General features: G+C 41.1%; 1 protein-coding gene and 1 long non-coding RNA gene across 2 annotated transcripts; one reads left to right on the top strand and one right to left on the bottom strand.

Moving 5' to 3' along the window:
• Positions 1-885: 885 nt before the first annotated feature.
• LOC104919703 (integrin beta-1-like) lies at positions 886-13358 on the top strand. The gene is made up of 16 exons (XM_027274270.1): positions 886-917; positions 1112-1175; positions 3111-3202; positions 4204-4426; positions 5454-5624; positions 5967-6211; positions 6588-6743; positions 8287-8382; positions 9223-9312; positions 9418-9558; positions 9679-9884; positions 9970-10202; positions 10294-10513; positions 11096-11331; positions 11527-11696; positions 12022-13358. Exons 2-16 carry the CDS (start codon positions 1112-1114, stop codon positions 12085-12087), a joined length of 2409 nt encoding a protein of 802 aa, XP_027130071.1. The 5' UTR covers positions 886-917; the 3' UTR covers positions 12088-13358.
• LOC113744450 (uncharacterized) lies at positions 6106-10445 on the bottom strand. Its single transcript, XR_003461538.1, has 3 exons — positions 10333-10445; positions 8236-8350; positions 6106-6242 (listed from the first exon to the last, which is right to left on the bottom strand). It is a non-coding gene; the product is annotated as an uncharacterized LOC113744450 (long non-coding RNA).
• Positions 13359-14495: the final 1137 nt, after the last annotated feature.

Below are 14495 nucleotides of genomic sequence, written 5' to 3'. Positions count from 1 at the left end.
AATTGAATTAAACCAAACAAGCCAGCGGTAATGGAAAGTTTTTTTCTTCCCATAACTATTATTATTCCAGTTTCGTTGCCTTTATCTTTCAGAAAGGAATAACAAACCAAACGTCGCTTCACTGTATTGTCCATCTCATTTCTGCACACGGACTAATTCCATCGTCTTCTGCAGTTACACTTTGTTTAGAGGCTGCAGAGAAAGCTGCTTGAGCCAGAAGAAACACACAGCATATTTTCTTCCAGTCTTTAACAGAGTGCTGCAGATAATCCTTTTGTTATTTCAGTCTGTGCTGCAATGTGATCGCTGGGCACTTTATTCTCCACATAGCCCCGGTAACTGACTCCTCTGTGGGATAAGGCTGCAATCCCACCAGATGGATGCAAATAAGTCTGCCATTAGCCGTCATATTATTTGTTTGACTCGTCTACCTGGTGCTGCAGGAAAGTGGATCGGACTGTGACGTTTAAATGCTTTTGCTGCTGCATAGGTGCAGAAAGTGCATCTTCAAAACTCATTTAGTTGGGTCTTCTTTTTTTAAATCTCCTACAGTGGTCAGCAAAGCTAAACAGTTGAGAAAGCAGAGTGTATGAGATAGCGTTTGCTCTCTAACAATATGAACAAAGTGTCTTTTCCTTTTCTTCAGCTTCTCTCAGCAGAAAAAGCAGGGACTTATTCTCTTTATCTTTGGCCTTACTTGAAGAGATCATTTGCTGCCCAGGACCCTGAAACATAAGCTTGGCAGATCCACTTGTGGCTGCCATAAGAAACAGGATAACAGAGGGAGGGAGTGGTGGTGAAGTCCCCTGGCTCATGTGCTATACAGGATGTATAGAGGAACCATCTGGTCCCTCCCCCAGAGCTCAGATACCCCCTCTTCCCTTCATGTGTGTCTTCACACAGTTGAATCAGTCACGGTGAGTTCTTCTTATTTCTATTGTATAAACCAAACACCCAGCAGATCAAATATTGGAGTCCTTTGTGACCTGCTCGGCGTAGAGATTATTTTCCTTAAACAGCAATTACAACTCCATTCCACCTTAATGATTTGAGAGGAAAGAATTGTCTACCTTTTTAGTCAGTGAATTGCTTTCCTTTTATTTTTTTCAAGATGAGCCTGCTATTTGCCGCTGTCCTGTTATTGTGCTGCAGATACAACGCCACAGGAACACGAGGTGGGTCAATACTTTTCTCATTGAGGATGCAATAAAAGTAAAGTGTCTCATTATTCTTCCTACTCAGAAACTCTCATTTAGATTGTAGCCTGAATCCCACCAGTTGTTTACCACTGCAAATTCGAGCTCGTCATCCGCTCGGGGCTGAGCGGCTCTGTTTTAAACGCAGTGCAGTCTCAGAGATGATGGGACAGCATGTGGACATGTATCTACTTCTTATATTCATTATACATTTTGTTTTTATATAGGCTATAGTATATATGATTTAAACACCTGTGATGAACTGGTGACTTGCCCAGGGTGTACTCTGCCTCTCGCCCTCCCCTAATCAGCTGGGAAAGGTTTACTGGGGGAATAGATGGATGGAACAAACCAAATGTAACCTGTGAACTGACAAACAGATGATTTTGTGTAGGAAAGTTAATGACGATAAAGTTAATGATGATAAAGTTAATGACGATTTCACCCTTAAGCATCAAGACATCTTTTTTGGGTGTTCCTTGAAAGCAGCTTTGTGGCCTAGTAACTCAAAGGTCATAGATGTAATATCCAAAACTGGCCAGTTTGAGATTAGATTAATTGGCCGCATATTAATTAGCAATCGTGACATTGGGATTGGGAGCCAAGCCACAGCTGGGTTGAGCCATTTTCACATACAACGTCCAGAGAATCGGGTTTCACCCATGCACCACAAAAACAGGAGATTGTCTATGTCAAATGCAGTCTCACACGGTGAAAATACACCGGGGTGGTGTCTGCATGGTGCATGCAGGAGGACGACTCATAATGATTGTAATCTTTACAAACCAAGTCTCAAAATGACCACAAGAATAGGAGGGTGATAGAAATAGGGCAACAGCTGCTCTTATATATTCCCTGCTCCACTGATGTCTGCCTGTGAAGACGGCTAAGGCACTTTTAAACCTGAAGAAGGTTTCTGCTCTTTGCCTGACAGCGCTGACAGCAGTCTGGTGTTGGTGTCACTGTCGCATGCTAACTTACCTAAAGGAGCGCTTCATCCCTGAAATGATTTGTATCAATTACTCAGTCACCCTGTGTTGTCTTGAATTCCTGAAGACTTTGCACACAACTCATGTCTCTGCAGTACAATTCACGTCTCAATGATCCTGTCATTTGCTATATACTTCCAAAAGGAAACTTACTTATGAAGTCATCCTTGGTGGTTAAACACTCTTGTACATAAGTACTTAGAGCATAACTGCATGTGTGTATTGTATTGTCTTCTCCCTTCCCCATTAACACCCAATATCGATATACAGCCAATACCCAATTGGCATTCAGAGTGTATCGGACGCTATAACTCATGGACGATTGGAAGAAAACGTGATCTCAATTTGTGAACCATCATAGCTAGTTGATGTATTCTGACACCCTCCTCCTACTTATGAATATTTATGAAGATAGCACAAATATCCATAAAGTCCAAAGACTGACTATCAATTTGTGGCTATCATGTGGCCCTAAAAAAGGATTGGAAGAATCATACAATAGTGGTTGTTTATTTCTTAAAATCTGCGTATGAATGTGCCTCCAGACTTCCAGCAGTAACATTCAGATCACAGGCTGCCTTCAAATGGAATTTCTGGGGTTTTGATTTCAAGTACAAGATGTACGGTACATGGTTGTGGTAAATTGTGTGCGCACCGTTTCAAGGCAACTGACAACAAAAATGGGCATTAATGATTGATAGGTGTGTGGGGTTTTTTTTCTTTGCATTTCAATTGCACGGTTTAGGAAGAAAAAATTAGAGGAAAACTGATCTAAACTGAAGTAACCTCCCTTGGCTCCAAACAGTGAACTCTTACGTACAAAACCATGGAGGTGAAAAGCAAAACTTCACCTGCACAAATATGATATAGCACATTTATGTGGTGGAAAAGTATAACTTTCTGCTGGTTTCTGTTCCACCCACAGATCATTCAGATCACGAGTGCCAAAGTCGTGGGGTCAGGAGCTGTGGAGAGTGTCTGGCAGCAGGGTCTCACTGTGCTTGGTGTGCTGAGGAGGTGAGTGACCTCAGAAACACACTCTGCCTTCTTCTTCGAAGGGAACACTGTTAACGCAACCCTGTGCAGTGTTTGGGACCATGAGGAAGCTCCTCAGTGCACAAGTTCACTTTCTTTATCAGACTGATGCATATTGGAAAAAGCTATGGATTTTCTTATGAATTCATTATTTGTTTAAAGGGCCATTTGTTGAATTTGACCTATAGATGGAAAATATTTTTACTTTAGAAAGTTAGCAATGGAGTTTGTTCCTTATCAATCATAAGCTTTCCTACTATGCCAATGATAAAAATGGAAAATTCAGGTTTTTAAGCTACTATGAAAAGGTACCAATCAGCCATAACATTCTAACCACTGACAGCTGAGGTGAATAACAACATTACTTTGCTATCGTGGCACCTGCCAGTGGGTATGATATATTTGGCAGCATCGAACATTTTGCTCTCAAAGTGTTAGAAGCAGGAAAAATGGACAAAGACGAAGGCCAAACTGTGATGGCTTGGCAATTGAACACACCAATAAGTTGAAGTCGTTGACTTGCCATTGTGTTCACCTGACTTAGAGCATCTGTGTGAAGTTCTGGACCGAGAGATCCCACCTCTCAACTTACAGGACATAAGTTGGATCTGCTGCTGATGTCTTGGTGCCAGATACCCCACCACACCTTTAGAGTTCTAGTAAAGTCCATTCCTCGACGGGTCAGGGCTGTTTTGGTGACAAAAGGGGGACTTACAATACAATGTCAGACATGTGGTCATAATGTTATGGCTGTTTGGTGGAGAGATGTGATGTTACATTACATACACAGTAACATATGTCAAGATCATATGTTAGAAATGATTGAAACTATAACTGATGCTTCATTTGCTGTTATTTACATGTTGTGTTGAAATGTAACATTGATATTTATTTATGCAAACTGTTTCTCACTATAGCTGTTATGTTTTTCTCTGAGTGAGAGTTTATATAAGGAGTTTAACTCACCTTAAACCTGTGTCAAGAATTTTCTCAAAGTGGGCCAGCACGTATGGGAGCGCTGTGACACTGCCAGGACTCTGCTGAGGAGGGGCTGTCCTTTTGATCGCCTGGAAGACCCCAGAGGTTCCACTGTCCTTCTAAAGAACCGGAAGATCACCTTGCAACCTAAAGAACAAAGACGCCAGCAGCAGCTCAGACAGGTCACACAACTCCAGCCTCAGTCTGTCCTGCTGCACCTCAGGCCAGGTGGGTGATGTATAAACCACCTTTCAGCTAGATGGCAACACAATCACACTATTTTCCACACAGTGTGTGTGTTTTTTTTTTCATCAAGGAGATGTCATCCATATTCAGATCACAGACATCTGCCTCAGGAAATCAAAAGTCCTGTTATTGTGATTGTGATGAGATTTACTCCAGGCCTCGGTGAAACTGGAGGACACTGTCAGAATTTTTGGCAATGGCACATGAAGCAAATGACTTTGTTGGGCAAATGTTGTTCTGCTGGTATAGATAAAAAGCACAGTCAACATAAACAAGTTTTTTTTTTCCTGCTATGAGTAATACATGGAATAATTCATCATGACACATGGATTTTAGTTTGAATCTGGCCTCTGTAATGTAGTTCAGTGGTATTATGCAGCATCATATCTATAGAAATACATGAGTCCAAAATCCCACAGAAACCATCCCCCCACCATGAAGAGAAATTCGTAAATATTTCATTTCTTTCCACATTTTAGATATTCTCACTCACAGGTTTTCAAAGGCGGATGGGGACTTCCCAGGGGCTTCAAACTGTTTCAGGGAAGGCTTAGTGAATGGAAGTGTAGAAATATGACATTGGTTATCAAAAGGAGATCACATAGAATCGTCAGACATTCAGGCATGCAGTAGTTTGGTTTTTTTTTTTTTTACTGTTTTCCCACGTTCCCAGAGCCAGAAACTAATAAATGCCAAAGGGCAGACATCTTTTATGTATGTGGAGTAGTCTGAAGTTATGTCAAACATAACACTCCTTGTCTTAATTGTTGAGTGTCTATGGGATCACAATGCATAATCATGAACCCATAGCTATATGGGAATTGAGCATAACATCTCATCTAATTTAACAATACAGACTTTAAACAGATGTCAGGATCAGACTGAAGAAGCTTGCTGTATGTGATTTGTGTGAAACTGTACAAACGCCTCATTAAGTCAATATAACATCTCCAAATAACATCTGCAGATTCATGCTTCCAGAAGAATGACGACTTTTCCAATTTGATAGGTGAACCCCAGACCTTTGAGGTGAAGTTCAAACGTGTGGAGGACTACCCCATAGACCTGTACTACCTGATGGATCTGTCCTTCTCCATGGAGGATGACCTGCCCAATGTCAAGAAGTTGGGAGCTGACCTCATGGAAGAGATGAGGAACATGACTAGTGACTTCAGAATGGGTCTGTCTGCCTCAGTTTCAATTTCCTTCTAACCTGAAATGTAGGCTAACATCGTTTTTCTTAACTTTTTATACCTCAATACATCTTTTTATGGTATACCCTTGTGTCACATTCACACAGTTACACACCTGGGAGCTGCCCGGTACAATCATAATCTTACTACTGGCCACTGAGCAGCACCACTGGAGCGATTGGGGATTAAGTGCTTTGCTCAAGGACAAATGGTAGCTTTTGAGAGAAGGGAGAGCATTAGTTATTCACTTTCCACCCTTCAGTCATAGAATCACTTCTCAAAACTTTACGCTACTTCTTACTCCCCTCCATTCATTCCAACTCCAAAAGGTTTTGGCGCATTCGTGGACAAGACGGTGATGCCGTACATCAGCACTGCGAAGGACATGCTCAAGAACCCCTGTAAGAGGACGGAGCCTTTTCCATGCGTCCCTCCTTTCACCTACCACCATGTCCTGAGCCTCACAGCCAACGGGAGCCTCTTCACGGAGCTGGTTGGGAGGCAGCGGATCTCGGGTAACCTGGATTTACCAGAAGGGGGGCTGGATGCCTTGATGCAGGCCGCCGTGTGTGAGGTAATGCAAGGAAGCCCAGCAGGGAGCAGGACTGGAATATAGAGATTGTTGTTTTTGTTTAGGTGGGCGTTATGTGGAGGAAGTGGAAAGACTGCAGACAATAGATGAGAGGAGTGTTTCAGAATACTAAGCTTCCTTTGGGAAACTGCACTAGCCAATTTTATGAGTTTTAAACTCATTATGAGTTTTAAAAAAATGAAAAATTGACTTAAATTATATCATAATGACTGATTTGAATTAAGCAGGGAGGCATAAAGCACTACAGTCATTTGATTACATGCAAAAGCAGAAAAGTAATTATTTTCCCAAAGTCATGGTGCTCTATTTGCTGCCGATTGGCAGTTCATTGACTTTATTTGATGTTCTTCACTTGCAGGAGCAGATCGGCTGGAGGAATGTGACCCGTCTGCTGGTGTTTTCTACTGACGCCGACTTCCACTTTGCCGGAGATGGCAAACTAGGCGGCATTGTACTTCCTAATGATGGAAAGTGTCACTTGCATAAAAATGTGTACACCAAAGGAAATTCCCAGGTTTGGTATTAAGCTTTGATGTTTTTAAAGTTTTGTAGAAAACTATCACCATGGTGCTTATTGCTAGAAAGTTAGGTTAACTACACTGCCAAGCCAGCTATAGTATTTAAAATCTTTTGATTTCATTGCCAGTCTACTTTATCTGGGTTGTGGGAGCAATACTGATACCTTTCTTTTTGATACCTTACTTGTTTTTCAATAAAGTGCTTAACAAAAGAAGTCAGAAGCCTAAAGTTGGCGAACTTATTAATAAAAATCAGTCAATATCTGATGAAAGAATATGTGAACAAGTATCTATTACAGATTTCAGAGTCCAGACAGCACCATGTATTGAGGTTTAATACCCAGCCGTGTGTTTAGTTCATCTTCTTTGTTTTATGGCACATTTACTGCATGGTTAGGTTTTTACAGCAGGCAGCTATTTTCAGCTGAGGACCTTTGAAATACCCAATATGCCACCTATTAAGCACCAAACAGCAGACCAACTAGCTAACTTTAAAAAAAAAGAGTTGAACATCAAGCAGCTAAAGGTCAGGAAAGTTTTCTGAGGAGTTAATAGAGACCAAACGAAAGCTAAAAGGAGAAAATATATCATACTTCCACTTATTAGTTGGACAGAAACCTGTTTGGTAACTCTTTCACCTCATTTTGTCTGTCAGTTTGTTTTTAGGATCTTCTCCCCTGTGGAAAATGAATGATATCTTATTCTTATATTCATAGACCAAAGCTTTAGTTCAACAGAGCAAGCCATCACAGCAATATGTGTATGTTTTCACTCTGTTTGTAGCATGCATTGGTCCCAAGGAGCATACAGTGTTTATGCTATGGACCAGATATTGTGGGCGCGTGCTAAATTGATTCCCGTCTGCAATCCTAGCGGTGAAATAGAGGTCCAGGCTGCTGCAGACAGAAGTCAAAGACAGTGATTTAAAGGTCAGAATCAACAGCACAGTTCCCTGGGTAAAGACGATGCTGACAGGCACACCCTGATGGGAAACAGCTGGAGTGTTTGTGGAGTAATCCAAACCAAAGCTTTCATCTCTTAATCCTACAGTGTTTGTGTATAGTCGGCTAGGTGGGTGGCGCTTGAATGTGTGTTGATTTATTGGCTTGTGAGCGTATGTCTTTGTCCACGTATGTTAAACATCCATATGCCGTCTCGTTAGGTTCATGACAGTGTTATTTGGCTTGACCTCATTGCAATCCTTTTAGTTGGCAGGTGGAGTGAATATAGATACATTATAAATCTATTTCTGTCCGGATAAATGACCGCCCAAGGGTGAAAATGGATGTGCGAGACGCCGGTGTTGCTCGTCTCTGAATGGTACTTATTTGTCTATTTGGAGGAAATGGAAAGTCTGCAAGGGAGAGTGAATGAAATGAGCGTTTGAAGGAGTTGTTAGATGGGAGGAAAAGGGGGAGGACAGCGATGAAGGGAGGAAAGAGGGCAAGTGTGCTTAACTACTGATTACACATATATATGTATTCTCACCCGAGTGTTATGCGTTGCATTTTGCATCTGCAACTGAATCGGCTCCGTCAGGACTATCCCTCGGTGGGTCACATCGCCGAAACATTGAGACAGAAGAACATCCAGATCATCTTTGCTGTCACAGAAGAAGTCACACACTTGTATGAGGTACAGCAGAGTCTCTATTCATTCAATATTCAACCTTTTATTCAGAAATGCATACATTGTTTTCAATATATTAGTCCAGGGACATTACAGTTGTGGGCACCACAGTTACATCTGCATTGTAGTGTATGGAAAGGATTTCATGGCGGTTACATAGGCAAGAAATATACTAAATTCACAAGTCTCCCTTCCGTTTCACTACATATAACGCTGCATCTGAACTGTACTCTTTGCATCGGCTTCCAATATGTAAATAAGTATTTATTTAACCTGATTATTATAGAGAAAATTCTATGCATGCACATCAAGTCTGAAACCTAAAACTGGCAAGGACTTACATAACGTTACATAAAAGGTTAAAGGACCAGTGTGTAGAACCTTCTTGTCTCACCCTCTCCATCCTAACATGAAGGAGAAACTAGGGTTCTTGTGAACATGAAGGTCCTATCTGGACTACTGTAAAAACACAATGTTCAACACTAGAATCAGAATTTAAAGGAACATATAGTACAAGGAGTTGGCGCATACCAATAAACATGAATAAACATATGTCTGTATGTATATGTAGGATTGATTCACAATAAACTACATTGCTGGGGTGCATTGTATTGAAGAAACATTACAGAGATACAAAGATATTTCAGGCTTTGCTGACAACACAGACAATACTTTCTCAAAACAGACTTTACGTGTAACAACTGTGGCATCACAGTTAGTTTGTCTCCGCCACCATAACAGAGAGGTTTACTAGAGAGAGTAGCATATAAATCAGCTGGCGGACTGACAATGAGCACATATTCATTCATCTATGTTGAGCATACTGTTGCTTTGCTGTTGCTGCAGGGCCTGAGAAGCATCTTCCCAAAATGTGCAGTCGGAATGCTTTCCAACAACTCCCACAACATCTTGCAGATAATAGTCGAAGCGTACAATGTAAGTGAGGCATAAACTCCCTTCCCACAAAGGTCATTAGCCTCCTGTGTGCAGCCTGCTGACACCTCCTCATCTTTAAGGGGTTAACTGCTCTATTGACTGCAGGCACTGACCTCTGAGGTTGTTATGGAGAACAGCAAGCTACCGCCGGGCTATCGCATCTCCTACACTTCACACTGTAAGGACCACAAACCGAGGCGCGGCGAACAGGGGAGGAAGTGCTCCAACATCTCCATTGGCGACAAGGTGTGTATTTGTGTGGGTTTGCTGTTGCTAGCGTGTGGCCATTGAAGGTAATGCTAATTATGATTACCTCATTAGTGGAGCATCATGATTGTGCTCAAGGAATTCTCACCTCCCCTCTAGGTGAGCTTTAATGTAAGCATTACGGCACCTCCTTGTGTGACTGCTTCACAAAGGCCACAGCGTGTCATTATCAAGCCCCAGGGCTATAGTGAAGAGGTCGAGGTCCTGCTGAGCCCCATATGCGAATGCTCATGTCAAAAAGACGTGGTCCTACACAGCCCTTCATGTAGCCATGGCAACGGCACACTGGAGTGTGGCACATGCAGGTAGGTGAAGTAGCTCGATGGCTTCAATTTTGCTAATTTCAGGTTATTCGGGAAAGAAACCAAGCACTTGTTTTCTGTGTTGCAGGTGTAAAGAGGGGAGAGTCGGAACATTGTGCGAATGCGATCGAGCAGAGTCGAGCTCAGCAGTCGACTCGCACCTTTGCCGCCATGATAACACGTCAGAAGCGTGCAGCGGACGCGGGGAGTGTGTTTGTGGGAAGTGTGTTTGTCGCAAAAAGCACAACCATGTTTACTACGGGCAGTTCTGTGAATGCAGTGACTTCAGCTGTGATCAATATAAAGGACTGCAGTGTGGAGGTAACACATAACAACCACTTAGAAATGATATGTGTCAAATATTCCAATGTGAATACACCTCATTTGGATATAAAACTCTTTACTATGCCAGGAAACGGCAGGTGTGTCTGCGGGGTGTGCATGTGCCTACCAGCATACCGCGGTCGGGCATGTGAGTGCCCTCTCAGCTTGGAGTCTTGTCTTTCTCAGGATAAACAGATTTGTGCAGGCAGAGGGGACTGTCACTGTGGCACCTGCATCTGTCATGACCGCTTCCAAGGCCCGACTTGTGAGCTTTGCCCTTCCTGCCCCAGCGTGTGCACCCTGCACAGGTAGCGTGATCTTTGTGGTTCTTGAAAACGAAGTGAAATTTCAAATGGAGTATAGAAGTTTTCTGGTATTTACTTGATATTTAAAGACAAAAAGATACAAGAGATATTCATTCTCTAGTTGTACAATGTAGTAAAATGTGTATGAACTGCACTTTCCTTCCTGTCGTCCATAGTAAAGCTTCCTTTGCCTCCAAACTTCTCACCTTACATGTTTACAGCCTGTGTTTTGGTCTCTGTAGCTAATTTCCTCATTCATGACAACTGTACTGAGGGTGAATTTATATACAACTCACCTGTTCACATTATATTAAGGCTTAAAGTTATGCAGGATTAAGAGCGTGGACGCTTTGATTGACAGGTGGATGCTGTTAAAGATGGCTTCGTTGAGCACCTAAGCATCATTCAGCCTGCCTCAGGTCCACCAATGATCCACATCCTTGCCCATTTTTAGATTAGCCTCCCAGCAAACATGTAGTTTATATAACAGAAGTATAACAGTACATTGTGAAGGTAGAGAAAATTGCCTTCCCTTCTGAACACTGCTTGAGTTCTGATTGCACCGACGGTTCTTCTTTTCCACAGAGAATGCATCTTGTGCAGGGCCTTCTCACTGGGATTGAATCCGAAAGAGTGTGAGACAAGGTGTGTGCACCTGAACCTCACTCTAGTGGATCAGGCTGGTGTGTTAGCGACAGTTCCTCCCTCTCAAGGCCTTCACAGGTGCATGGAAGTGGATGCAGAGGGCTGCAGAGTGTACTTCTTGCTGACGGCTGGACAAAAAGAAGATTCTGTCCATGTGCATGTAGCTCTTGAACGAGGTAGGCAGACAGGATTCTCTATTCCACCACCATTTTCGTTTATTAGTGTATAATGTGCAGAGCACTAATACTACTTTGTGTGGGCTTTGTATTTTAATCCACTTTTTTCAATAAAGTGGATTAAAATAGTGCTTCTGAGCCTATTAATTTCACCTGTAATACATTTTGATAAGGAAGCCTCCTCTGTCTTTCAAGAATGCCCGTCAGGTCCAAATGTGATCCTGATAACCGCAGTGCTATCAGCCTCTGTTGTGGTGCTGCTGGGTGTGGTTTTGTTGCTGCTATGGAAACTACTTACCAGCATCCATGACCGCAGGGAGTTTGCCCACTTCCAGAGAGAGCTGGAGCAAAGACGCTGGAACAGGGTGAGCCCTGCCCGAACAAACCTGTTCTGTCGGTGCCTGTGTGTCTGTCAAGAGTCTGTGCCGTAAATGTAGGAATTGGTCTTGGTGACATTGCTGCAGGGACATTTTGACAACTAACACTGTAAAACAAGAGCATTGTTGTAAATATGGTACAAAAGAAAAATATAAAAAGGGCTAAGGACGTGGCAATGACAGATTTTAAAAAAGGGACCACATATATACAAGTTTAATCATCCACACCTTCAATTTATCAGAACTAACGTGACGCAAAATTGATGTCTATGAATAACCACATAGGATGACACTTGTTTCTAATGTGTTGCAGAGGGACAACCCCATCTACAAGAGTGCCATCACAACAACTGTCAACCCCAAATATAAAGACCAGTGAGAGCAAACGCTAAAACAGAGATCTGCTTTTTGATCAGGACCCCTGCTGTAACACACACAGCACAATGAAACAACATCCTTCATCTCAACTGTTGTCAGCGATTGGTTCAACTTGTGGGGGGGTGCATGTGGATGTCTGACTTCCTCCCCCTTGATCTCAATATGCAACCCCGGACTGCCAGTCTCCAACGCTTCCCCTTCCCCCTGCATGCACTGCACGCACACACACTCCAACAGTACCCCCCCACAACCCACACTGCTTCCTATACATGGTTGGTTGTCTGTATGATACATGCAAAGTTAATGCCCTCAGAGTCTTAAAATACACCAAAGCTAATTACATATAGTGTAATATTTTGTAAGGCATATGCAAGAAAAGTCTCCCGTACACGGTGTGTAACTTGGGTCTCAGAAGGCAAAGGTGTAGTGAGGCGAGCACTCTTCATTCTGCACTGTAATCCCAGTGCAAACACAAAAAGTCTTTACGTGGGTCTTCACTGCCCTCTAGATGAGAGGAGATGCAACTGTCATGTCTGGATATGATGAAGCAGCTTCACGTTCATTTACTGCTCGCCATAGTCAGAGATGATGCTATTTTGGTCACAAACATGAAACCCAGACTCCGTGGTGCTTTTTTGTATTCCAACAGCCACCCGTGTGAATTCATCACACAGAACACTGCAGGCTCGATATGGTGCAATGTAGTGTACAACTTTAAAAGAGCAGCCGGTGTATACGTGCATGCCAGCCACTTTGCCAGTGCACTGGGCTGAATCGTGTAAGCGCACACAGAAACAATGGGATGTTCGGATCTAAATGGATATTAGGGTTTTTCCACTGCCTACAGATGGCTGCTGATGACCTTGCTTGAGGAGAGTTGAGCAAAGCAATATTAATCATAATGATGCCTCCTCCTCCTCTACTCCCAGAGTTACTGGGCAGGCGTGCATGCAGCTTTAACAGCAAGTGGGAGGTGGTTAGTAGTGGCGGTGGTGGTAGTGGTGGAGCATCAGAGAAAATGACTTTCCACTATGCAGCATTCTCTTTCATGTGTCTGATCATAAAAATTAAAAAAATGTGCGGTGAAAATGTGAGGCAGCCCTGCGACAAGGCTTGTCTGAAAGGGGGCAGAGATGTGAGGGAGGGAAGGAGGGAGGAAAGGAGGGAGGGGAGGTGACCATGCAGCCCTGGAGAGACTGTTACATAACAAACACTGCAACCATGCTGGAAAAACACTGTAGCTGTGGCATCTGAGTGGATTAAAATCTACAATAAGTATAATAACAGCTAAAAAAAACTAAAATTTACAGTCACTGCACATTTCTCCTTTCTTACTTTGCACCAAATCAACACTGCTGCCAATTTGCTGTATATACTTTTGGACAATATATTTGCTATTCTGATATTTTATTATGTATAGTTTGTTCTTTATATTTTTTATTCATATGTCTATTGTGTGTAATGCTGCTACTGCACTGTAATTTCCCAGCTTGGGATAAATAAAGTATATCTATCTATCTATCTATCTATCTATCTATCTATCTATCTATCTATCTATCTATCTATCTATCTATCTATCTATCTATCTATCTATCTATCTATCTATCTATCTATCTATCTATCTCTATATCTATCTCTATCTATCAAAAAGATTGTGACACAGTGTGTGTGTGTGTGTATTTGTGTGTGTGTGTACCCCTTTTATTCTAGGTCCTTGAACGCTTATTGCATGAAAAACTGCAATAAAAAATCAGTATTATATATTATCCTTATTATTATATATATTATTATTATTATTGTTGTTGTTGATATTGTTATTATTATTATTTATAGTATTGTTGTTATTATTCATATTATGTTATTAGTAGTTATTATTGTTATTATTGTTATTATTATCATCATTATTATTATTATATTATTCTTATTATTATCATATTATTTATATTATTGTTATTATTATTTTATTGATTTATTATCATTATTATTATTTTATTTATTTTTGTTATTATTATTATTATTGATATTATCATTATCAGTATTTATTATTATTATTTCATTATTATTATTATTTTATTTGAATATTATCATCATTATTATATTTATATCATTGTTATTATTATCATTATATTATTATTATTTATTATTTATAGTTGTCTTATTTCGTTATTTTATTGTTATTATTATTTTATTATTTTATTTATATTATTTTATTATTATGAGATTATTATTATTGTTGTTGTTGTTGTTATTATTATTGTTTATCATTATTATCATCATTCTATTATTATTATTATTATATTCTTATTCACCATTATCATCATTATTATTATTATTATATTATTATTATTTTATTATTATTATTATTAGGCGGGAGGGGGGGGGGCCAATGAGCTCATCCCCCCTGAGCTC

The sequence above is a fragment of the Larimichthys crocea genome, chromosome XXIII (genome assembly GCF_000972845.2).
Source record: "Larimichthys crocea isolate SSNF chromosome XXIII, L_crocea_2.0, whole genome shotgun sequence".
NCBI lineage: Eukaryota > Metazoa > Chordata > Actinopteri > Sciaenidae > Larimichthys > Larimichthys crocea.
The sequence above is the reverse complement of the archived record's forward strand: the minus strand, read 5'-3'. Positions and strand labels throughout refer to the sequence as shown.